At 37.8% G+C, this 23,736-nt stretch overlaps 1 protein-coding gene across 1 annotated transcript in view; it reads right to left on the bottom strand.

Moving 5' to 3' along the window:
- Positions 1-23,736, bottom strand: part of LOC306769905 (toll-like receptor 4) — a gene marked incomplete at both ends in the record, with an annotated part of 69,471 nt that overhangs the window by 35,892 nt on the left and 9,843 nt on the right. The window contains 4 exon segments of the mRNA XM_079258672.1: positions 10,707-10,795; positions 11,731-11,884; positions 21,104-21,212; positions 21,527-21,785. Coding sequence (XP_079114798.1) covers positions 10,707-10,795; positions 11,731-11,884; positions 21,104-21,212; positions 21,527-21,785 — 611 coding nt within the window.

Here is a 23,736-nt window from a genome sequence, read left to right as displayed (position 1 = left end):
ATAAAAATAATCAAAAGTAATGTCAGTTAAAAGTTACTCAGCAGATGTCATGCATAGGCAAATGGGAAAAGAAATGTTTTAAACCTGGATTTAAAAGCATCATCAGAGTTTTAGATATTTAGATTTTTGTCCATATTATGTCAGATTCAATAAAGGGGTGAGGGAGGGTGGGGAGTGGGCAGGGTCCAGGACAGTGAGGGGACATAGATTACTTTACAACCTTATACAGACTCACCACCAGGAATTCCCCAGTGGACATGGTGTTCACCTGTAGAATCAGCAGGAAATGGTTCTACCGGTGGGAGATGGCATGTAATGTTTTGTTTTGTGTGTCTGAGGCAGCTCAAAATGAGTTGTGTGCATGATTGTATGTGGTGAACTAGATTTGATTTTTTTTTTTTTTTTTTTCGTCCCAGTTTGTCTGTGTTTCCATGTTTCATTGTGAGAAGTTTCTTTCCTGGCTTCGGCTTCATCACTATAAGATTTTGGCTTCTCCTCTGATGACAAATTACTTCCACTACACCATGTTGCTGCCCTTTCTGTGATATATGGGGTCATTGGATCTGCTGCTCCATCGTTGGCCAGATTTATGAGGCCGTCTGCCATCAAATGTCCATGACCTATTCCAAAAAGAGATCCATAGCTCTGAAAAGGTTGGCTCACAGGTTAATTTCTATGGCTGAACAGTCAAAGAAAAAAAGAAAAGAAAGAAAAATAAGAGCAATCTCAGAGGATTATGTGATCTGGCTATTTTTTTTGTGTGTGTGGTTTTCATTTGTATTTTCTCTAGACAGTCTAGACAGTTCCCCACAATGGCCTGAAACTAAGCCGCCCTAGCTGTTTTTGGAAAATGAAGACATTTGTTAAAAAAGTGGCAACATCCTGCACAGTCTTTTTGGATTCAACAAGTGTAAAACAACATTTCACACACATATTATTTCTTCTCCTTTTTTTTTTGGGTATCTTTCACAAGTCAATATAATAAGAACCAGAAGTGAAATGCAAACAATTTAGCCATGAGCTTATAAGAAAATCTTTGAAAGTGAGCAACTAATTAATCATGTTTAACCAACTTGTGTCAAATAGCAGCTAGGCATGCTGAAAACAACCACTATTAACAAGATTTTATAATCAGGCAACAAAACTAGCAAGGTACCTATGCTAACTACACTGCAAAAACTCAGCCTTAAAAAACAAGACAGAAACATATAAAAATTAGGTAAATGTTGCTTAAAATAAGATAAATAATCTACCAACAGAACAAGAAAATTAGGCTTGTCCAGACTTCCCAAAACAAGTAAAAATAACCGGAATTCTAAGAAAACTAAGAATTATCTTACCTTTAAAAAAAATAAGCATATGTGTACTCAATTCAAGATTTTTAATCTTTCTTAGATTTCAGTTTTTGCAGTGTAATTGAACTAGTTTTTATTTTATGCTACAGAAACCGATGACTGGTGGGAATATAAGGGTTTCTGGATGTTCATACCAAGAAAACATCACTAAGTACATCTTTACTGTTTTATACTGTGGGAAACTATTTCCCGCAAACCTGAAGGTCAACATTTCCTCCTGTCTGTGTGTGACTGTCAGTGTTGGATGAGGTCCAAACTAACTAGTTATTTCACAACACTAATTTTGAGTGTTGAAAATTAACAAAAACATGTTTAAAAGCTGAAAAAAAAGCTAAACAAGCTGGAAAACAGTGTAACTACACTTGGTTGCCATATATATATATATATATATATATATATATATATATATATATATATATATATATATATATATATATATATATATAGGTGTATATAGCTATATAGGTTAACTAATTAGAAATGATAAACAGGTGAAAAATGAAAGTTTGGTTTGTTGCTTTTTTGTAGGAACTTATTGTGTTATTATTATTTTTGTAATTTCCTTTTATATTCCTCAGCTTTTTACTTTGTCCATTGTCATCATTAATGCTCATGCCATGCTGTTTTAGTCATGTTAGGAGCAGGTGCATGCTGCCTGGGAGATCTTTTTCACCCAAAGGGTCACAAATCAGATATAAGAGCTTGTTCTACTACCTGAAACATGACATCATCGCTGATCACACAGCTGCCTAGCAACAGAAGTGTTGTAGTTTTACAGACACATCAGTAAAAGGCCCATTAAACATACTGTTCTGAGAGAAAATGACAACCTAAAACTGTTGGTACCCACTGAGGTTAAAAGTGGTTGGATGAATATTTGCGGAGAAAACAGTCCAACAAAATTGCATCATTTGCTATTATATAATGATCATTTTAACATTTATTAAATTTTTAAATGGTAGTATTTGTATTTATACACAGTCAACTAAATTTGAAGCTGCATAATGGTGACGCATGAAGTTGTTTGTATATGTAAAAAAAAACCCAAAAACAAATATAAAAGACACCTGATGTAATTTTGTTGATCATCTCTTTGTTTTCAATTTATTATTCCTAAAACCTCACAACACAACTAAGCATTACTGTTGTATGTTTTTTTTTTTAAATGCCAGTAGCATGTTGCGGGAACAATTATGTTGTCATGACTACACACATGCATGAACCTGTGATCCCCCCGTGCCCCAAATCCAGATCCCTGCTGCTTCATCGGAGTTGCAGATTAAAGGCTTTGGGCGACTCTCTGCACACCTGAGCCTCATTCTGCAGATTTAGAGAGCAGCAGCGGCTAATCACGAATCCTTTACGAGCACCAGGATGGAAATATGGAGGAATTTGAATGGTGCTGATTATTTTCTGGGGGAAATGATTTCAAGAGGACTGTCGCTTCTCAGCCTCACCTGGAAGGGAATGCATGAAGTAACTCTGTTTAGCTTTTTCTAACGCGTTCAGGCTGCATGAAAACTAGGCTTGACTTTGTTCATGAGAGGCGGGGGGGGAATTTAGAAAAGACAAAAGCTTCAAATCGTCCTTTGGTTCCAGCTTTTCAAGTGTTTAAAAAGATAGGGCAACACGAATAAAGGCATGCCTTTTAAAGTGTTAAAAAATAGGATTTTTTTTCTTCTGTTTTAATATTTGATTCCATGAATGAAACAACTTTAAAGCAGGTTTTTAACAAGGTTTTTAACATGCTGATGCAGGTTTTGGAGGTATCGACACACAAATTACACTCAAACCTTTACCTGTAAAGCTGTTTTATATACATATCAATACAGAAAGGAGGGAATGCGGTTTTTATTTTCCTGAGGAGTTTTCTCCTTTTTAATTATTGTTACTCAAATATTATTGTGTGTTTTATGCCTTCAGCTCATATTTTGTAGGATAAACTGAAAAGCTGTGTGTCTCAGTGTGACCGCAGAAAAACAGCTCTCTGGGTTTTTAGCCTCTCCTAAAGAGCTAGACCGAGTCTGCTGCCACTGAATAATCCAACAAAAATCCACCAGACAGCAGCACAGAGAGGCTTTGAAGACAGTGAGAACAGGTGAAGGGAGACACATGTTAAAGGATGGATTGGCAGGAAGTCCTCTGGAAAAGCAAACAGACCTGTATTGATCCACTGTAACAAAGAGTTGAAGATCCCTGAACTGTGGGGTAGAAAGTAGGGCTCACATGCCCCTTTAAATCTTATTAAATAGATAAAGAAAAGAAACTTGATAGAAAAAAAGAGAAACTGTGTTTAAGCTTAAAAGCAGAACAAGTACAAAATGACTTCATGTTATTTAGTGTTGAGTAAAGAAAAAGGAAAAGTTTAAAGACTTGAGCTCAGATGAGCATTTGTTTTCATATTTTCAAGGTAAATACGCGATTTTTTTCTGACTCTTGCGCTGCATTTTCACCTGGCTGAACTGCTCTGACAAACACAGTCATTTTATGACAGACTTCAGGGAATGGAACTGTGCATTTTCAGTGCACTAATCAAGTTATTATTAATAGTATTTTTACATGTCAAACTCAATGGATCATAAAATATGTATGTCTTTTGTTCTTCTAATGACCAACATTTTCCATCCTTTATTCTCTTCTGAGAAAATAGATACTGAATGGATCTTTCTTTGTTTCACTGAGACAGTTGCCATTCTTGCTTTTTATAAAAATGTCTTGTTTGGAGGAAGGATGTCTTGGCAGGTGGCATCTACCTTTTCCTTACACCAAATATTTTAGCATCAGATCTTTCTTCAAATCCCATCTTGTACAATCTCTCTCCAGTCTTTTGTGCTATTCCATCTGTGTTATGCCAGTGCGCACAGAATAAAGAGCAAGCCAAACTCATTTTCACAAGTCAGAAATTCAAATGTCTCTGTCATTTCCTTCCCATCACCCAGCTGACGAGTGACAAAATGAAAAGCGACCGAGTGTGTCTGATAATTTCAGGAAATTACAAGCCTAACCATAAAGTCTAATGCAGAATTCCCAGCTTATTAGCAAATACCACATTAGCAGCCTAACTGGAAGGACCATGTTGTCGCTTAAGACCGTTTTACAGCATTTAGTTGTATCTGCTATGATACTGAAAAAATGAAATGTCTTGATGTTTTGAGAAATTACTGTAATTTTTATCAAAGCAGGATATTCTGTTGTTTGTTTTTGGTCTTCTTTTACAGAGTATTTTTGTTAGCTACTTGGAGTTTTGAAATGATTTTTCTTTATTTTTTTTCTCCTTTGTATTTTTCAGTTGTTCAGTAAAGATTAAAAACCAAAGGAAGTGGAAGCTACATGTAGCACTAGCTAAACAACTACTGAGTACATTAGCATAACACGGTGGTGGGCAACTCCAGTCCATGAGGGCTGAATTCCTGCAAGTGTTGGGAGTTTCCCAGCTGCAACACACCTGACTCACATCAGATTTAATTAGCCAACTTGTGTCGACCTTAACAGCAAACTCTGACTAACCTGCTAATCAGCCATTGATTTGAGTCAAGTGTGTTGCAGCAGGGAAACTCCAAACACTCGCATGACCACGACCTTCAAGGACCGGATTGCCCACCACTGGCATTTACTATAACCGCTAACCCATATTCACAAAGAAGGACCAAGAATAACAAATAATATCTACAGCAAGTTTACAAAGCAGAGTGAAAATAAATAATACACTAACATACATTACTGTTCTTGGAGTATGAATGGATGTGTTTCCACCTTTTTCATCACAACCTGGCGGAGATAAATGTATAAAAGAAGACTTTTTTCCATCTCTTTACAAAACTTGTACTTCTTTCGATCAATGAACATCTGCTGATATGAGTCAGGCATAATATTTGCAAACAAAAATGACTAAACAAAATGTATTATTGCGCAACCTGCTTCACTTAGTAGTTTTATTATTACTTTCAACTTTACCTGGTCTGTCACCAGTGATGACTAGAATTAGGAGTTTTTTCATTCTCATTCTCACTACATTCTCAGGATTAAGGTTAATGTGCACAATTAAGTTTAAATGTTGAAAAAATTGGCAATTTAGATTTTACAGTTTCACATTAATTATTTGCAGCGTCGTGCCAAGCGACACTAAGCGATACCCGACTCAGAGAGGTTTTCAGGGATCATGATAAACTATCTGGGGTTCAACATGAGGTAAGGAAAAGTTAACAGACCCAAGCAACTGCACTGGAAAACTGGTTTAACAGTCAAGATGATTGATCAATATGGTCTGGCAGCAGATTGATTGTTCCTCTCTGGCCCAGTTCCAGCCCACTAACTGCCTTAGTCCTGGCTGTTTGTGGGTTTACGTGGGGTTCACCACATTAGAACAGCCAAGTAAAGGCTTTACAAGCCACCAACACAGATTCACTTTCTACACTCTCTAACTGTCTGAGAGGTAAAGCTTTTAGGTGAACAGCGAATTTACTATCTGTAAGTGGTTTCATCTGCTGCCGATGTCATCCTCCACCCTCAAACATGTGGATGCAACATACTCTCACTGTTATCTCAAAGTTATCCACACTTGTATGTTCCTTTTACCCGAAAAAGGCTGTTTGTGACACAGTCCGTGCGTTTACATGGGAGTTTTAATTCCTGTTTAATTCCTAATAAAAGTTAATTCCGCTTTAAACTGATGAAAAATGACCATGTAAACATTTAATAAACACTTAATTCCTAATGATAATTTTTATTCAGAATTAAACTTAATTCTGATGTAAGTGGCTGGTTTATTCGCATTTTGATTCCGAACTATTTAATCCCTCTGTCATGTAAACCTTCATTCCGCTCAAAGTTAATTCCAGTCTTTCTGAGCATGCTCGTTACCTTGTCCTGTCCCAATGACGCGCGTTGTTTTGCCTCGCGTGTTCGGTGGTTTGTCTTTCTTCTTCTTCTCAGTTGCTGCAAAAAGTGAAGTAGTATGCTGTAATAATAATGAAAATAGCGGTGAAACTGGTACTTATTATGTAGTTTTTACAAATTACAACTGAAAAGACAAGAAGCAGGGAGCAAACTTTGTTTATTTCCGGTATACGTCATACGTCACGTGCACCCTCTGTCCAATCAGAACCCTTCCCAACCCGCCGCTCTCAAGAGGAATTAAGTGACGACGTGTTTTATGTAAACCTTCATTCGGAATTATTATTTTCATACAAACCTGGAAGAGAATGAAGTTAATTCCGAATTATTAATTCCGAATTAAAAAACACCATGTAACCGTACCCAGTGTGGCTCTATGTAAAGTTGTTGATGGAGTAGAAAGGCAAAGTGGTTGCCATGGATGAGGGGCCTTTCTATTGTGTTCAGCTCTCTGCAGGATCTCCGTTGCTTTAAATTAATAGCTCTCAGCAGAGATATCAAGAAAAACAGAAAGATAGTAAGAAACTCAGCAGATAGAAATCCTCACTCAGCTGAGTGAATCCTCTTTCAGAGGCTGAAAACAGAAAAAAAAAAAATCTTAAACATCTGCCTCAGCATAGTCTGAGCTCTTCACATATTAACTTGGTTTATTTGTATTTTGAGTTTGTGTTCACATGTCAAAGCTGCAGCAGTGAGAAGAGGAGAGGAGTAACTGAGAACTCATCAGAGAGTTCAGCAACAGATGCGATTTTTTTTTTTCTTCGCAGCTGTAAAACCTTCAGAAGAAGCATCTCTAAATAAAACCCAATCCTTTCCGCTGAAGGGTGAAAAAAGGCTGGAAAAAGTCTGAAGGAGAGCTGAAGGGGAAGAAATGATAGAAAAAGAGCAGCGTGCCAGCCGGTTTTCTAAAGGACAAAGAAGACTTGACCTGGAGGGTGCACATCGGCAGCAATCTTTCCTTTTAGACTAGTCGTCCTCTCGTCTTCACAGATCATGTCTTTTCTTAAGAGTTCAAGCCTCATGTTTCTTTCAAGCGTCCGTGGTGCAAAAGAAAAGAGAGAGAAAAGAGAAGAAACTAATCAGCCCAGACAGGATTTTTAGAAATGTTTAAAGATGTATAGTCAGTGATTACTCAGCTGCATCCAAAAACAAAAATGTAATAAATTTGGTCAACTTGAGTAATTTGACATTGTCCATGTCAGATTGTGTTCATGTGGTTTAATTTACTTTAATTTAGCAATGAGAGCCCTTTGACCAAAGCTGCTCTTGCCTGAAAGGAATTGTTGCAGAATGCAGTTGGGCAAAGAAAAACGTTGGGATTGTGTTGAGAAATGAAAGCAGCTTAGGCTACGTTCACACTGCAGGGCTTGCTGCTCATATCGGATGTTTTTGTGAAATCTGAATTTTTTGACAGTCCGTTCACATTTCCGATCAGATGTGACTTGTATGTGATCTCCTGTATGAACTTCATGCGCACCAGAAGCGTCCAGCATGCGTAGAAGACGTGCAGTGAGCGTGCGTGTGACGTCTTTGAGTTTGTGGAAGTAAATATGGATGGTAGCAGAGCATTTGCTATTTTAAAAGCTTTGTCCAACCGTCAAAGTTAAAAGTTTTCCCCAACCGTAGCAACAACATTGTGAATGGGTTCGTTTTAAGGAGACGTTTACAGAAGAGGAAAGTAAAAGTTTTGGTCAAGGCCTTTTGTGGAGCTGTGGCAGCAACAACTGTAGAGAGAAACGTTTGGGTACGGAGTCGCAGTCAGGATTGGTGGGAGAGTGATGTGAGCACATTTACCGATAAAGAGTTCATAAACAACAGACGCAGAATAATGACGTTTGTCGTGTGTCAATGACGCATCGGTCGGATTAATGCGACCTGACCGTTCAGACTGAAGTTGCATGGTAAAAGATCAGATACATATCGGATTTAGGACCACATATCCAAGCAGCCTGGGTCGCATTTGAAAATATCAGGTCTGTGTCGTTCAGACTGTTAAGAAAAGATCGGTTACAGGTCGCATCGGGGTAAAAACATCGGATTTAAGTCACTTCAGCCTGTAGTGTGAACATAGCCTTAGTGGCACATGGGAAAACTGGTTGGGGTTTAATCAGCATGAGTTGTACTGGTCCATTGTGAGTGAGGAGCTGGTCCAGTTCCTTTCCAACCCTCACTTAGGTCACAGGATTTGATTTAAAAAAAAAAAAAAAAAAAGCTGATTGCAAGAATAAAATCCTTGTGAAGGTGGCAGAGTCAGCCTTAGAGTTTGGGTGAGAAGCTCAACCATCCTAAGGGAACTATTAATCGGCCTGTGGCTCCTTTGCTTTGTTTGAACATTAGATTAGGATTCCTGCTGGTTGCCTCTCATTGGAGGCTTTTCAAGCATATCCATCCAACCTTATAGCAGCATAATGCTGGACCCCCCCACACCACCACCCTTCTGGGTTTACTTCTGCAAACCAGTCTGGAATAAGCAGACAACATATCTGGATTAATGGGAGATTTTTAAGTTCTGAGCAGAATTTCAGGATTTTGTTGTTTTTTTTTTTTAAACAAATGTAAATGTACTTATTTTACATGTAAAATTTGTCACAAAGAGAATAAACATGCAAGAAAGTTTTTTTTTAATCTCAGACCTTTAATGGGCATGTTGTACTTTATTATGCATTAAAGTCATGAAATGTGTCAAATTAGTGCTGAAGCTCTTGTTATCTTCTAGTTTTAAGCTGATTTTGTGGGTCTTGGTAACATAAGTTGTCCAGTTAAAAGTAGCACACCAGTTGTTTGTTCATGCCCATAGCGACCAGTTCATCTTGTACTTCCAAGTTCTTAAAGGAAAATATTACACTTCAACGTTAAAGTAAGCATCATTCCCAAGTACTGTCCTTCACAAACTACCACATTCTCAGAAAAGGAATGTAGGGGGGGGGGGGGGGGGGGGGGGGGCATGGGGCATTGATGTGGTTCTAGGATCTGCTGTCACTGATCCACATTGTGACATGGGTTCGAGGAAAACATCAAATTTATTATTAAATAAAGTTGAAGTGAAACAGGACTTTAGTTTATTTGAATAAATAAATATAAATAGAGTTTGGCTGATATGATTCTAGCAGCCTTGAAGTTGAACAGGAAAGGGAGGAGGTTTATTTTCCAGCCCGTACTGTTTTCTACAATGTTTTTTTTGCATGAAACATAAAAATAGGAAAAAAAAAAAAACCCAAACAAACAGGAAGTCTGGATAGCTTCACACGAGACTGATAAAAGTGGTTTTCTGCTGTACAACCAAATTACTAGTTGCCAACAACTAGCGTCCTGGTATACATGCTCTGGTTCTTTTCCCGAGAGGGGGCGGTGGCAAATTATGTACACATTAAAAAAAAAAAAAAAAAAGACAGTCTCTGGTGCCAGATCATTTTTAGCAGATTTCAGCTTGCAGAAAATAACAGCTCAGTCTGAGCAGATATAGATAAATAGGATGATGAGTACTTATGATGAGTATGATGAGATCATTTTCCTATCCAGACTAAATGACTGTGAAATGACTGTGCAGTCGCCGCCAGTCTGCCATGTGGTGATGGGTTTAGCAGTGCTACATGACCAGTAACTTTGAAACAGTTTATTACCTCCGCCAAGGAGTTTTACCCAGCATTTATCTGTTTGTTTGTGTTCAAGATAACTCAAAAACAAAAACAAACGTACTCAAAAGCAAAAGAAAAAAGATCAAACTTCAGTATCTCTTTTAAACAGAACTAAAGAAATCTCAGCTACATAATAAAATAGCAGCTGTTGAGATCAAAATAATTAATAATAATAAAAGCTAATTTGTTTTTTTTCCCACTGTTTCACATATGACCCATAATAGATTTCATTAGCAAAGGAGATTCTACTAAAACTACAGGAAGAGATATTATTCTCACCTGCTGCCAACTCTCATCATTCTGTTGTAGTAATGTTCCACATGAATCTCAGTTTGCACAACTACAAAGCATTGCTGTCACAGCTGCAGCTGAAAGGAATTGTGGAACAGATGTTTGTCCCATCCTGTCGATAGTTCAGTACATTAAGGAATTAAATAAATGGAGCATTAAAACCTCTTTTGTTATCATGTAAAAATTTGGAACAAACCTAATCATCGTTGCCACTTTGATACCTGTATGTTATCTACATTTTGAAACTCTTTTAAGTAAAAAAGACTTTTTGGCTGGGAACTTGTTCTGGAGCTTCTTAGACCTTTGTCAGAGGCATAACACATGCCAAAAGGTCAGACCTTTTTGACCTCAAGAAAAAGCCCTGCTGTCATGTGATTCATGCACAGGATTGGAGAAAAGAAACTGCAGCTGTCAACTGGACACCACGTTGCGATAATTAACATGCTTATTAAGGTGACATGACAGTGTGACGAGACAGCTACACAAAGCGGTTTTGATAACGCAGAAGATATTCTGGGATTTGAAGGCCCACCTTCTGATGATGAGCTATAAAGTCAAATGCCACGATGTGGTAGATGACTACGGTGGCCAACGGGTGCAAACGTGCTTCGTATAGAATAACTGCAGCATATAGGAATAGAAATGCAAGCCGGAAACGCTGCATGTGTAGCAGAGCGCTACAAATCCAAAAACGTAATGCAAAAAAGAAAAAAAACTACGCAGCAAATAAATAAACAAACTGTGAATACAGAAAAGCGATGCATAAAGAAAAACAAGACAACAAGAAACAGGAAAAAGCTGCATATTCAGGCTCATAACGGAGGTGCTCTGGTGAGTTTCCACCTGAGAGACAAACAAAGGGGACATAAACGGCGATTCTGTAGGAAGTTTGTGCGCAGGTGTCACTTCACCTGCGTGCAGCAAGAGGAGAGGAGTGGGATGACAAATTCTTATAAGGGTCGTAGGGGAGCTGGAGCCTATCCCAGTGTCTTTGAGCGAGAGTCACTAATAGACAAGTTAAATTACGATCCTATTGTTCCGTCACAGGCGTTACCATAGCAACGTGTTAATCAACTGACTTTTGACAGGCGAATGAGAGAAACTCGCATGGAGCTTGGGGCCAACTATCGAGGCCAACATAAAATAGACACCCGCATTTCCCGCTTGCATTTCTATTCCTATATTATTCCTATATAATTTATAATAATTTATTACCGTCAGCCACGGTAGATGACACTTCCAGAAACGTTTCGTCTTCTGATTCTGGTTTTTGTTGACTTTTCTCTACTTTAACAAAGACAAAAACTCAACAAGAAAAAGACGTTTACAGCAGGATAGAACTCCCCTTCTGGTTTGCAAAGATGGAGAATCATGTAATTCAGCTTTGGAGGAGTTCAGCAGGTTAAACACAGTTTTCTGACAAAACAAGCTTCAACCTTCAGCAGCATCCGTGCTGAAAGGCCCTCCTCTTTAGACGGCAGGAGGCAGAACAATGTGTGAATGCTTGAATTGCTTCTGTGTTTTCGCAACTGCTTTATGTAGCTGCCTTTTCCGACTTCCACCTCCTCCTCTTCCTTGTCTCTCTGGGAGGTTCAAACCCTCCAGAAGTTCCTCTGCGCATCTCTGGCCTCCCTGTTGCTTCCTGTCCTTGACTTTAAACTTGAAATTGCTGATCATTTTCTGAACAAAGGAAGGGGTGGAGGTCGCATTCTGAAGGGGGGAGGCAAATAGAGAGAAATGTGAAAAACAGACAAATTGGTACAACAACAGGAAATAGAATTATTTGCATTTAAAGAAATTAAGTAATAAAGACAAGAACTTTAGTTACCTTTTATTTTTAAAGTAGATTATTCAATCTGTTTATTTGAATCTGTTTCTACAACCTGGTTGAGAGCAGCAGTGAGTCAGTGTGATGACAAGAAATGTAAACTATCACACATCCAGAGAACAAACAGCATTTAGACGAAACTGCTTTACAGGCAAAACAGTCATGATGAATCAACAAGGAGATCAAAAACTGATTGGGGATGGGGGATTAAAGAAAAAAAGAAGAAAGAGGCAGATTACTTCATGGAAAATCAACAAGAAAATATGTTTTATTAAAATATATAACAAAAAAGAACAGTCAATAACAAGGGAAGGGAGAGGAAAGAAAAAAAAATGGGAATCATGCAAAGAAAAGCAAATGATTGTAGAATGAGTTCAACCTCAGAGCTATGAATGCTCAATGAAATGCCTTTAAAAGTGCCTTTCTCAGCTCTCAAGTCTGTTTTTTCTTTTATGTAATGCGAACAGCCGTGCATTTTAATCCAGCCGGATGTCATGTTCATTGTGCTCTTAGTTACGAGACAAATAGCAAAAAAAAAAAAAAGATGAATGAGGAAAAATGCTGAACAAAGAGCAACAAAAGACAGATGACAGGGTGAAGTTAAAAGAAATATACAGGGAGGGGTGGAGCAAAGGGTGAATGAGACTCTTGAACTTGTCATTTGACCGACAAAAGAGTCAAACAGAGTGGAGTGCTGAGTAAGATGAAAGCGCAGAAACAACTGAGAGCAGGTCCTTGAAGCGCTGAGGTCCCAGTGTGGCTCCAAGAAGGACTCCAGCACTAATTAAAGTGCTGCAGAGCTTCAGCCAATTATTGTGTGCTGCGAGCGACAGGAGTAAAAACCCCAAGAGGCTGCAGGCTGATCTGAGTTCAGCACAGACTTCTGATGTACTGGAGATCTTGCGAAGACATAAAAGATGGTATTCTGCTGGATCTGAGTTCTTTTCACGTCCTGAGTGTCTGACTGATGGGCAGTACTGCTGACAAGTTGAAGACAGATCTTTGGTGAAAGAAACAAAAATGCAGTCCATTACGAAACAAATCATATCCATCATGCCGTTAATAATTTATTCCCCTTCCAGTTACACTGAAGAGGAGTTTTAGACTTGTTTGGATTTATGTGTTTTGTGTAACATGTTGTAATTGCCTCCAGAATCCCTGTTGGGAAATGCATCAGATAAAAATAAACTCCAAAAACCCTTTAATATTAAGTAGGGTGATTTTGCTGTATGGCTAGGTGATTTAGTTTAGTTAGTTAGTTTGTGAGACTTTCATCCATCAAAACATGGTCATGGGTAAAAAACTCAATTTTGAATATAAAAAAATAAATGCAGATGATTGCACGCAAAAATTGCAGAAACTGAGGTGCCATGTTATATACACAGTTCATTCTTTGGGAGGGAAAAATTGTCTTTTTAACCTTGGCAAATTATGAAAAAAAACTTTGAAAAATCAAGAAATTGTTCATGCAAGACAAAAGAAAAAACATAATCATTTCAAACAGGTGTGTTGAAGCAGCAAAACATCTAAAGAACAGTGACCCTTTAGGACCTGTTCCTACCGGCTGTAACAAGATAAACAAACACACACATATACACAAAGCCAAACACAAAAAAAATATGGAATAATTTCAAAGCAATGTGGTTGTTATAGGATCGTTAACAGTTAAGCTCATCATAATGAGCCCGTAAATGGAGACCCCTAATATGCAGAGATTTACTTTAGTTAAACCAGATTCTTTTCATGAAACCATAGACGGTAAATAAAGAGATGGACGGAGCCTCTGTGACATCAACCAAAGGTTTCTGAAGAGCTGAATTGAAGCTCGGTGGGTGGTTCCTACCATCGCCATCTTGGCAGCGTCATGCGCGTCGTCTCACCCGGAAAATACAAATATGGGCAAAGAGGTGCAGCTGAGAGGGGAGCCGTGAGCGTCATGGCGGATTATTGACATCGTGCAAACTCTGAGTTTTCTGTAGCTAAGAGCTAACCGAGCTAACCCCGAGATAATGGGAGCTAACCAGCTAACGAAGGTAAGCGGGCTAAAGCTAAGTCACGTTGTTAACTGGCTCAAAACTGCAGTTGTTCTACATTCTTCTGACTTGAAACCGGAGATTGGTACCTGTCAATCAAAACGACACGCCCCTATATATGCTGAACCTCGAGATTAAATTACTTTTAAACGGGCAAGTTAGAAAAAAAAATTCACTCCCCCCACAGTTGTCATGAAGGTAAACCTGACCTATTAAACCGAAAATGGATTTTTGAACCAGGCTGTAAACATGTTCATTTCTGTCATGAAGTTAGCCTTTTTAACATGGTAGTCTATGGGGATTTGCTCTGTTTTGAAGCTAGCCCCTAGCGGATGAGGGGGGAACTGCAGTTTTATGCACTTCCGCATAGACTTCACTTTTTACCGCGGGAGGTTGCCGCTTGAATGAGACGAACAAGAACTTTTCAGCTGTAAACATTCACACTTTTTGTTCAAGGTTAATGAAAAGCTGACATTGTTGCACCAAAGTCAATGGAGCTAGCTACTACAAAGTTAACTTTCTGCAGTAAAAGCATGAACAAAAGTAAGCCAACAAAGTAAAAGCCAACCTAACAGGGAGCATTTGTTGTAAGTTTAAAAAAAAAAAAAAAAAAAAGCCTCTACTACGTCTCGCCAGCTTTCTTTTCCTTTTGACTTCCCTCTTTACCTCGCCATCCCGCCAACTCCTAATGTCTCCTCGCTAGTCTAGAAGTCTTAATATCACCAAACTAGTGAACCAATTAATTTGTTTCCCTTTAAAAAAAAAAAATCACATTTTATTTGATCTCACTTTCCTTAGTTTTCTTGTTTTTCTTTTTTACCTTTATTTTCCCAGGATGTTCCTTGCGATGAAATCACTTTTCTGAAAGTGACCCGATGAAAAGGCACATCCGTGCAATAACATATTTGCGCCACAGATGTTCATTTTTATCTTCTTCAGCTAAAACTAACCAGTCAGAGCGATAAGCACCATTAACCTCAGCAGCAAATTGTTATTCTACAGTCATTTCATTTTTTTTTACACATTTAAAAAAAAAAAAAAATATTCTTTCTATTAGATGGGTGTTTTTCTTACAGTAAGAGGAATTGGGTTGAGGTCAAGTGATTTAAGTCCTTGGTCAAGTTTAAGTATTTAAAGCTTTTGTTTAAGATTTAATTGGTTGAGCGTAAAAGATCATAGAATGATAAATTCTAGTCAAACTCTTTATTTTTACTGCCCTGAAGATGTTATTTTCTACGTATGTTTAAAAAGAGGGTTCAAATGCACTCCAATCTGCTTTTAAAAAACAGACAACAAAAAGGGTGTATTTCACGTTGGCAATGAAAGTGGTTAGTAAAAAAAGCTTTTTCTACATCTCCACAACATAATTCAGCAAAAAAGGCCAATTGGTAAAAGATCTGAAAAGATCCCAGCGACAATGATGAACCACCATGTATTGCATCGCCCCCTGGTGCCTGGAGGCTGGTATTTACAATTTGTTAGAATGTTTTTTTTTTTTAATTTATTTATTTATTTATTTTTTAATTTATTTATTTATTTATTTATTTTTTACAAACAGCTGCAGTTCTCTACAGCTGCTTAGGAATTCAGGATGTTTACTTTAATATTTTTAACTCAGTCCTGCCTCTTATGCATCAGTCCTCTTATGCATTTGATCTCTTCATCAGGGTGATAGGGTCACCATGGAAACATCCTGAATATCTCAGAGCTCAGAGGTTATCTAACAGATACGGGGGGCATGGGAAAAGAGGCAATGTTACCCAGCAGGAGAGACATAAGAAAAACAGTTGGAGGGCTTAAAAACATGAAAGAGACAAGGAACAGAATAAAGGGGAAGATTCAGTAAATCATTAAACTTTATTCTGTTATTCCGCCTTTCTCCGTTTCTAAGAAACCAGCAAAAAAAAAAAAAAAAAAATCTCTTAAATTGAATAATTATAGCAATAACAGTTATAGTAAAAATTGCACAAACAGCTGCAGAAATCAGTGTGTTCACAAAAGGCCGAGGGAGGAAAACAAGGAGGTAAGCAGTTTTTCCGTCAATTCAAAACAACGTCAAACTGACCTGCAGACAAACAACATCCAGCTGTGGCAAAATGTCACCTCAGAAATAGCAGTTTCATCTTCTCTCTACAATTCAGGAACATTAAAGCAGCTTTTATCATTTAATAGTGGCAACAAAAGCTCACCACTGAGCGTTGATAACAGAAAGGGAGATAACAACAACTCTTAACTTTAAATACATCAACCTCAAAACTGGTTTTGAAGGGCAACTGCAGCTGAGTGAAGACTGTGCAGAATTTTTCTAAGAGTGGGAGGCCTTTGTTGAAGCTTAGAAAGGATGTAATTTTTCCAGCTGTCCGAAGACTAAAAGCTACCAGCACTCTTGAGTACACAGAAAAGACACTTGAGCAACATGGACACTGAACAAAACAAGTGTCTTTGTTATTGTCAAAGCTGAACACTGATACAGGCTGATGTTTACCTGACTGAGATGCGAGAACCACAGCTGGAAGTGGCACCATCATCACACAAAACTATATGTGCTTGGAATAATTTCCTCTTTTGTTATATTATGTTTTATGTATTTATTCATAAAGATGAAATTTTTTAAATAAACAAAGCCCAAAGCACTGACAACTCATAGTTTCTGGGTAAGTTTCAGCATCCAATGAAGACTGTAAAGTTTCCATTAGGTCTCAGAATTATTAGAACTTATAAGCACCGTGCTGGATGTAAAACCTGAAGGTATTAAGTACTGCTGCTTTTAAATAATTACTTTCATGCCATAAAATTATTCTAGCTCTTTGTTATTACTTTATTAGTAACATTTCAATTTTAATTTTTATACTTTAAACTTGTTTTTATTATTTCTGTTATGATTGTATGACTTTGCACCTTGAACTAATCAGCACTTTTAAATTTCGTTGTACATGAAAATCTTACAAGGACAATAAAATCTATCTATCTATCTATCTATCTATCTATCTATCTATCTATCTATCTATCTATCTATCTATCTTAGATACATGAACAAAATCGAAAAAAACAGTTTCAATATATGTACTGTAGATTCATATGGAAACAGCAACTGCCACGTAACTCTCATGAAATTCAATAAATAAAAACAAAAAGGTTTTTTACATCGGTGTGAGAAAAATGTAAAACATTTAATCTTTTCAACAAACCTCAGCACCTTAAAACAATTCATTTAAGAAAAGATTCAAAGTAATCTGATGGTTTTCTTTCAGCTACTTAGAAGGAAGTGGTTAGAAATAAACACAATCATAATGAACTAGAGTGCTGCAGGTTATTATTTTTTTTACTTCGGCAAATGAATGATAATCAGACTGAAGAGCATTTAAAAGGTGGCTTGAGAGGACTTTGGTCATAAACTGATCAAGTTATAGATTCAAGATTCAAGAGTCAAGATTGTTTGTGTCATGTATATGTTTAACTAAAGGTTAATGTAATGAAATGCTTTGGATGAGAAGAACCGTTCAACTCACTGAAATTAGAAGTACTATTAGCGTGCAATAATAGTACATGTTAAGAAAAAAGTAAACATTGTAAACAATGTCAGTATCAAACAATGTAAGTAAACAATATAATAAAACGGAATATAATAAGGATGCAAGATCAAATAAAGTGTGGAGTATTATACATGTGGTAAAACTGCTTCCAAAGAGCTTTGTATTGCAAATAATATAGTATTGCACGTGAGTTGTGGGGCAGGTTATTGTACAGGTAGTAGATATCAGTTTAGTCCAGTATTATTAAGAGTGTCCATATGATTGAGAGCATTTTCGGGAGTTCAGTAGTCTGACAGCTTGGGGACAGTCGACACAGTCATTCAGCAAAAAGTTTGATAAGTAATGGGCATTGATCAAAAACTACCAGTCAGCATCTGGCAAAGGATTAGCTTAACTAGCAACATGCCAGCAACATGACTGGGTATAAGAGGAGCACTTCAGAGAAGCAGAGCCTCATAGATGTGAATCTGCAGTCAAGGCTAGAAAGTACAAAAACATTTCAGTGCAACATCTGCTCCCATCTAGGCAACATCTATTTTTTAAGGGAAGGACTTGCATATTTCAGCAACACAGTGCTAAACCACCTTATATATCATCACAAAAGCAGCAGTGTGGATGCTGAAATGACCTGCCTACAGTCCAGACCTTTCACCAGTAGAAAATGTTTAGTACACAATGAAATGGAAAATCTGGCAACAAACATTGAGGACTGTTTGTCAGCAAGAATCCTGGTTCAAACAATAACAGGACAAATTTTCTGTCTGTTTTGTTCATTACCATCTTGTATTTAGTTTTGCTATGAATAACCAAACCTACAGCTGAAGTTCCAATGAAGGGAAAATATGTGAACAAAAAACCAGTAATGGAATAATTATTTCCCAAATAATCTGTTATTTTGATGATGAAAGTTTAAATTACACATGCCCTCGATAAGACAAAGCTAGGTGCCGGATCCAAAGACAAATTGTGACAAAAAGAAAAATGTAGGTCCGTTCACTGGAGGTAGCTCCCGATATGTTGATTAACACAACAAAAAAGTGACGTCACTTTTTTTTTATTTTGATGATGCCCACATTGCTATTGATAAAGTTACTTTTTGGGAGAAGTAACTATAATGACCTTTTTAAATAATAATGTGCCCTACTGCGCTTCCTAAACATTTAAAACAGTTGTTAACAACAGAAGAGATGATGCTACACAATGGGCTAAAAATGAACTTATATTTTACATGGAAAGGTGAAAATCTCATTTTCAATGGCTGATATTATGTCCTGTTGGCATCATTTGGATTTATGGGATTTGTAAATCTTTGCATTCTCTTAAACCATTTAAATCCCGACTCATGAACAAATAGTAAGAAAAGCCTTTTTTTTTTTTTTCATATGAGGTTTTCATTTGGCCCTTTGACAAAATGTAAGAAAAACAATTAACACTACCACGACCACAAAATGACTTTAGAGGAATCTTCTGCTTTCTGGTGTCTGTTAGGGGGCAGAAGACACGTATCAGTGTGTTCAACAGGATTTTGAGCAAAGTTTTACCACAAAGTGATGCCAAATGTTTCAGAACCCGAATGTATCAACAACCACTTGCACAGAATCCCAACTTTCTTAGAGCTGGAGTTGTAGTTACTCAAGTCAGTTGTTGTACAAACTGCACCAAATATGTGTCACTTGTTGAGGGATATATCCAATTACTTTAGGTTTACATTGACAGTTCAGACCATTTACACTTCCTGACATCGGAAACTTGCTTTATGTCAACAAGCTGTATTTTATTTATGTTACTTTCAGGATTTAGTTTTACAGCAGAGATGTCCTGTTTATTCTCAGCAGAGGTTAACATGTTATGCTTGGCCAGTATCTTAACTAACCATAACAATCTGTGGCTTATTTTGATCAGTCCTTAAATGGGAAAAAAAAAGGCCATCTTCAAATCAAACTTTGAGCTTTTATTATCTTTTCCAATAGCAGTTTTTCTTCATAAGATCAAAACACACAAAAAAATGCATTAGAAAAAAATCCTAGAATCTCTTTCTGGGTCACAGTTAAACTCTAAACTGTGCTCAGACTTCCTGGATAGAAGTTTTCCAGTTTGTCAGTTTAGCTCCTCTGGTCGGCAGCTCCTGCAGGTTTTCCCTCCTTCTGCCTGAAAACAGATTACACTGACGCTGCTTTCCAAAGTGTATGCCTGCATATTCATTTATTGGCTGAATAAAGTCTGCGTGCACCTCTTCTGATGCCTGCAAGGTGTTTAGTTTCCTCCAGAGCAATCATTCCTTGCAGATGATGCCATAAACTCACCCACAGCAATAAGAACTAATGTGTTGACAGAAAAAAACCCAAAGATGTTAACTTAACAAGGGGCTTCTTGTAGACATGTTTTGAGGGAGCAAGTTTGTGGCTACAGGTCAGAAAAATGATTCGGCAACTGGAATTATGGGACGTGATAAAGTGTTGAATTAACTGTAAGGATACAAGCCTGAAATATTTCACTTCATCTGTTTTTATTGAGGATGACAAGCAGAAGCTGACAAGAACTAAAACACAGGGACTTCAGGGAAAGAAGGGGGTCATGCTCTTCTTCAAGCTCACTGAGCTTCTCTCCCTCCTGGGCCCGAGTCCAGCAGACGGAACCTCGCTGACCCAGAAGTTCCAGATCTGCTTGTTCCCAGGCCTTCAACTAGAAAAACACACATCTGGGTAGAGAAACTTTTTGCCTGTGTTTATGTCTCACTTCATGACAACTGTCCTGAATTGAGGGCCTCTTATACTCAGATAGTATTGTTTAAAAAACAAGTGTTGTTGCGTTTGGAGAGTCAAATATCTGCCGATCTTGATGCGAGTGAGATTTAAAAAGCATTTAGAGAGATTATTTTATTCAAAATTAAATTGTTTATGAAACCTGAAAGGAAGTAGAAGGTAGAGCCAGCAGATTAATCTCTTATTCAACCAAATTACAATTTGAGGATTTTTTTTATATTTATTTTTTGTGGCCCAAAAACAGCCATTGCTTTGGTTATGCTTCTGTAAGCTTGGACTGCTGATTGACGTCCAACAATGCACTTCCCCCCTCATTCCCTCCCATTTACTGTTTTCTTCTCTAAATCTATAAGAGATTATTATCATCATCTTGAACTTGTACCTCTATTTTTAGATCTCAGCAGGTTACAGTTTGTGCTTGTTGTACATGTGTACTTGTGAAGCCTTATTACAATCGTTTATTTTCACACAGTTATTATAAGTTGGACTAATGTTGATCATATAATTGATTTGCAATAATTTGATTATGACTGTACTGTACCGATTAATTAAACCGTGTCTGTAAAAGGGCCTTGACAGGGCCTTTAATGTTCACTGGGCTGTCTGTGCTTTATCTGCTTGAAGACTTCCAGTCCAGAAATGTCCCTTTCTTTCTTTTTGTTTTTTACTTCTTAAAACTGCCAACAGTCAAATTCCTCTTCTGAGAGCAAACACACAAACAAGACGAAAAAAAAACCAAAAAAACGAGGTCATGGCAGGCTGCCAACAATCACATCGACTTCCCTGAGAACCGCAGATGAAAACACTTCCACCAGCTGGGATGGGTCGAACTTGTCAGGGTCAGAGGTCAAAGGTTGAGGGGTGAAGAGGAAGGGGATCAGTCTGTAAACAAAAGCTGGAACTTTAGAAGGAAGAGATGTGAGTTTCTCTTCTGATTTTCACATTCATGCAAACGTATTCTTACAAAACTCATTGTGTTGATGTGTAGAGAGAAGACTGGACATACTGGAAACATGACATAGCCCAGACTGGTATCCACCTTATAATAATGAAACTATTAGAAATAAAATTCTGTTTTATCCAAACTATCTGAAGCTTCTTAATTAGTTAAAAACCTCTTTTTGAATTATATTCCACATATAACAATAATAATAATCATGTTAAGAGAATCAAATTCAATGTTAGTTGAAAGTTACATGGTGGCATCGAGCAGAGCAGCAAGCAGTGCAGGAGTTTTATTGTAAAACTGAGCGTTGATTTGAGAACGGCTTGCAGGTGAGCTCTTCAGATCGGCGGTGGCGGAGCAGGTGGACCCCAGCGGGCTCAGAGCAACCAGGAGGACGAGCAGATTGGCTTGTTGCTGCGATGGAAAGTGGGCAGGCAGCTGATGGCCTGTTGACTGCTGAGCACAGTGGCTGTGGATGAGGTGGAGGGCCAGGCTGGAGATGATGCTGCCTGCAGTGTAGATGACTGAGGGTAAAAAATCTGCTGCACAGGGAGTGTATGTGCTCGGACAATGAAAACGCAAGGAGAAAACAAGTCCAGGTCATGGAAAAGCTCACATAGACTAGTAGGATAGCTAAAGTTCATACTGTATCTGAGCTGGTGATGTAATGAAGACAAGGTGGGCTGGAAGTGGGACACAAAGATATGCTTTGACTAAATTGGACAAACAGCTTAAAAACTGAAAGATTCTACCCTGTTTTACTGCTTCTCTGTTTGTACAAGTGACATTATTAAAGATTTAACAAAGAAATTGCATATATATATTTGTGGAAAGTACAACCAGCTTTGCAGCCATTTAATGGGGCAGCAGCATCAGAGACTTAAATAAACTGGGCGGAAAAAAAAACTGATCAAGAAAGCTAGTTCTCTGCTGGGGATCGCTGGAGCTGCTGGAGCTGAATGTTCAGATAAGAATGCTGCACAAGCTGCTGAAAATGAAGGACGATGCTTCTCATCCTTTGTTCTTTTCCATGTACATGGAAGGTTGAGAAAGGAGCACTCAGGAGGCTGTATTCTGCAACTTTGGCTCCACAGAAGTTGCTGTTATTAATCAGTTGACAGGATACAATGTAAGTAAAGATGAGCAACTTGATTCGTGTCACACAGATGATGATCGTAGCATTATGCTGCATAATTAGGATGTTATTGCAGAGCATTTACTTGTGGTACGGCATCTTTTTTTAAATTTCTATTTGGACACTGGTATTTTCACCCAAATCAGTCAAATCAGGAGAGAATGTGAAACAAACAAATTAGACAACATGTGGCTGAACTCCAGTAGCTGGAAAGTAAACATCAGTTCATGGTTTTCCATCTGGCTCGGTGTTTATATCCTGATATCTCAGCATGCAGAAGGTCAGAAGGACAAAAATGGGAACATTGAGAGTCGCTTAGTGTTTCTCTGCAGCAGCCAGAAAATGTATGAATATGACCTCCAGTCAGTTTCTGCTGTTATTTTCTCTTGTATTTTAGAGCCTGTTTGTGTTTTGCCTTGTTTTTTATTTGTGAAAAGTGCTCTCATAGTACATATGGCAGGGTTTTGTTGTCTGCTCTTGTTTTAGACTAGCTCTCAGCTGCCAGTTACCGAACCTGTTGTTCATCTTGCGATTTCAGTCCTAAACATACTTCGACTCCAAGGGTTTGGTTTTTCTGTGTCTGTTTGTTGTTGTTATTAATCCATGTCTGTGTAGTTTTCCCCATGTCAAAGTCAGCTCATGCTATTCTTTTTTTTTTTTTTAAACCTTTCTTTGACTTGACAGCATCTTTTGTTGAATAAAAGTTTGTTTATTCTTCTCTTGCTTTCCTCTTACATGACAGTTTCCATCTGGGCCCTCTGTCACATCCACCCAGACTGCTGTTTGAAGTGTTTTCATAGACCATGTATCTAACCTTCTGGTTTCATTTATTTATTTATTTACTATTATTTGTTGCTATCTCTGATCACATCTGAGCCATAAACACTTGTCACACCTCAGGCTTAACATCTATTTCTAACTTCTCAAGAGAGGAGGACTCAATTTCCTGAACTGAAGGGCAACAAAGAGGTGAGACAACCTTCACTTCTTTCTTTCCATTCATCCTCTTTTCAGCTTTACCAGCAGGTGCTTGCTTAGATAGGCCTTAAAAACGCTTGCTTGTATTAAAGTTGCAGTTTGTAACTTTTTTTTTCTCACAAAAATTAAAGTATTGCTTTCATAAATATGTATTATATCAAAGTCTAATGACAATGGCGTTCGAATGAAAGCATTCTCGTAGTTTAGAATGAGGAGTACAGCGGAGGTGGTGCTCCACACAGAAGGCTGCCATTTTCCATCTCCACTGTTGAATAAAGTGGCCAAATAGGGACAAATTTGTTAGCCTAATGCAGAGATGCCTAAAGTTAATCCTCCTGCAGGTTTTT

The sequence above is a fragment of the Telmatherina bonti genome (assembly GCF_933228915.1).
Source record: "Telmatherina bonti genome assembly, chromosome: 19".
Lineage (NCBI taxonomy): Eukaryota > Metazoa > Chordata > Actinopteri > Atheriniformes > Telmatherinidae > Telmatherina > Telmatherina bonti.
This window is presented reverse-complemented; position numbering and strand designations above follow the sequence as displayed.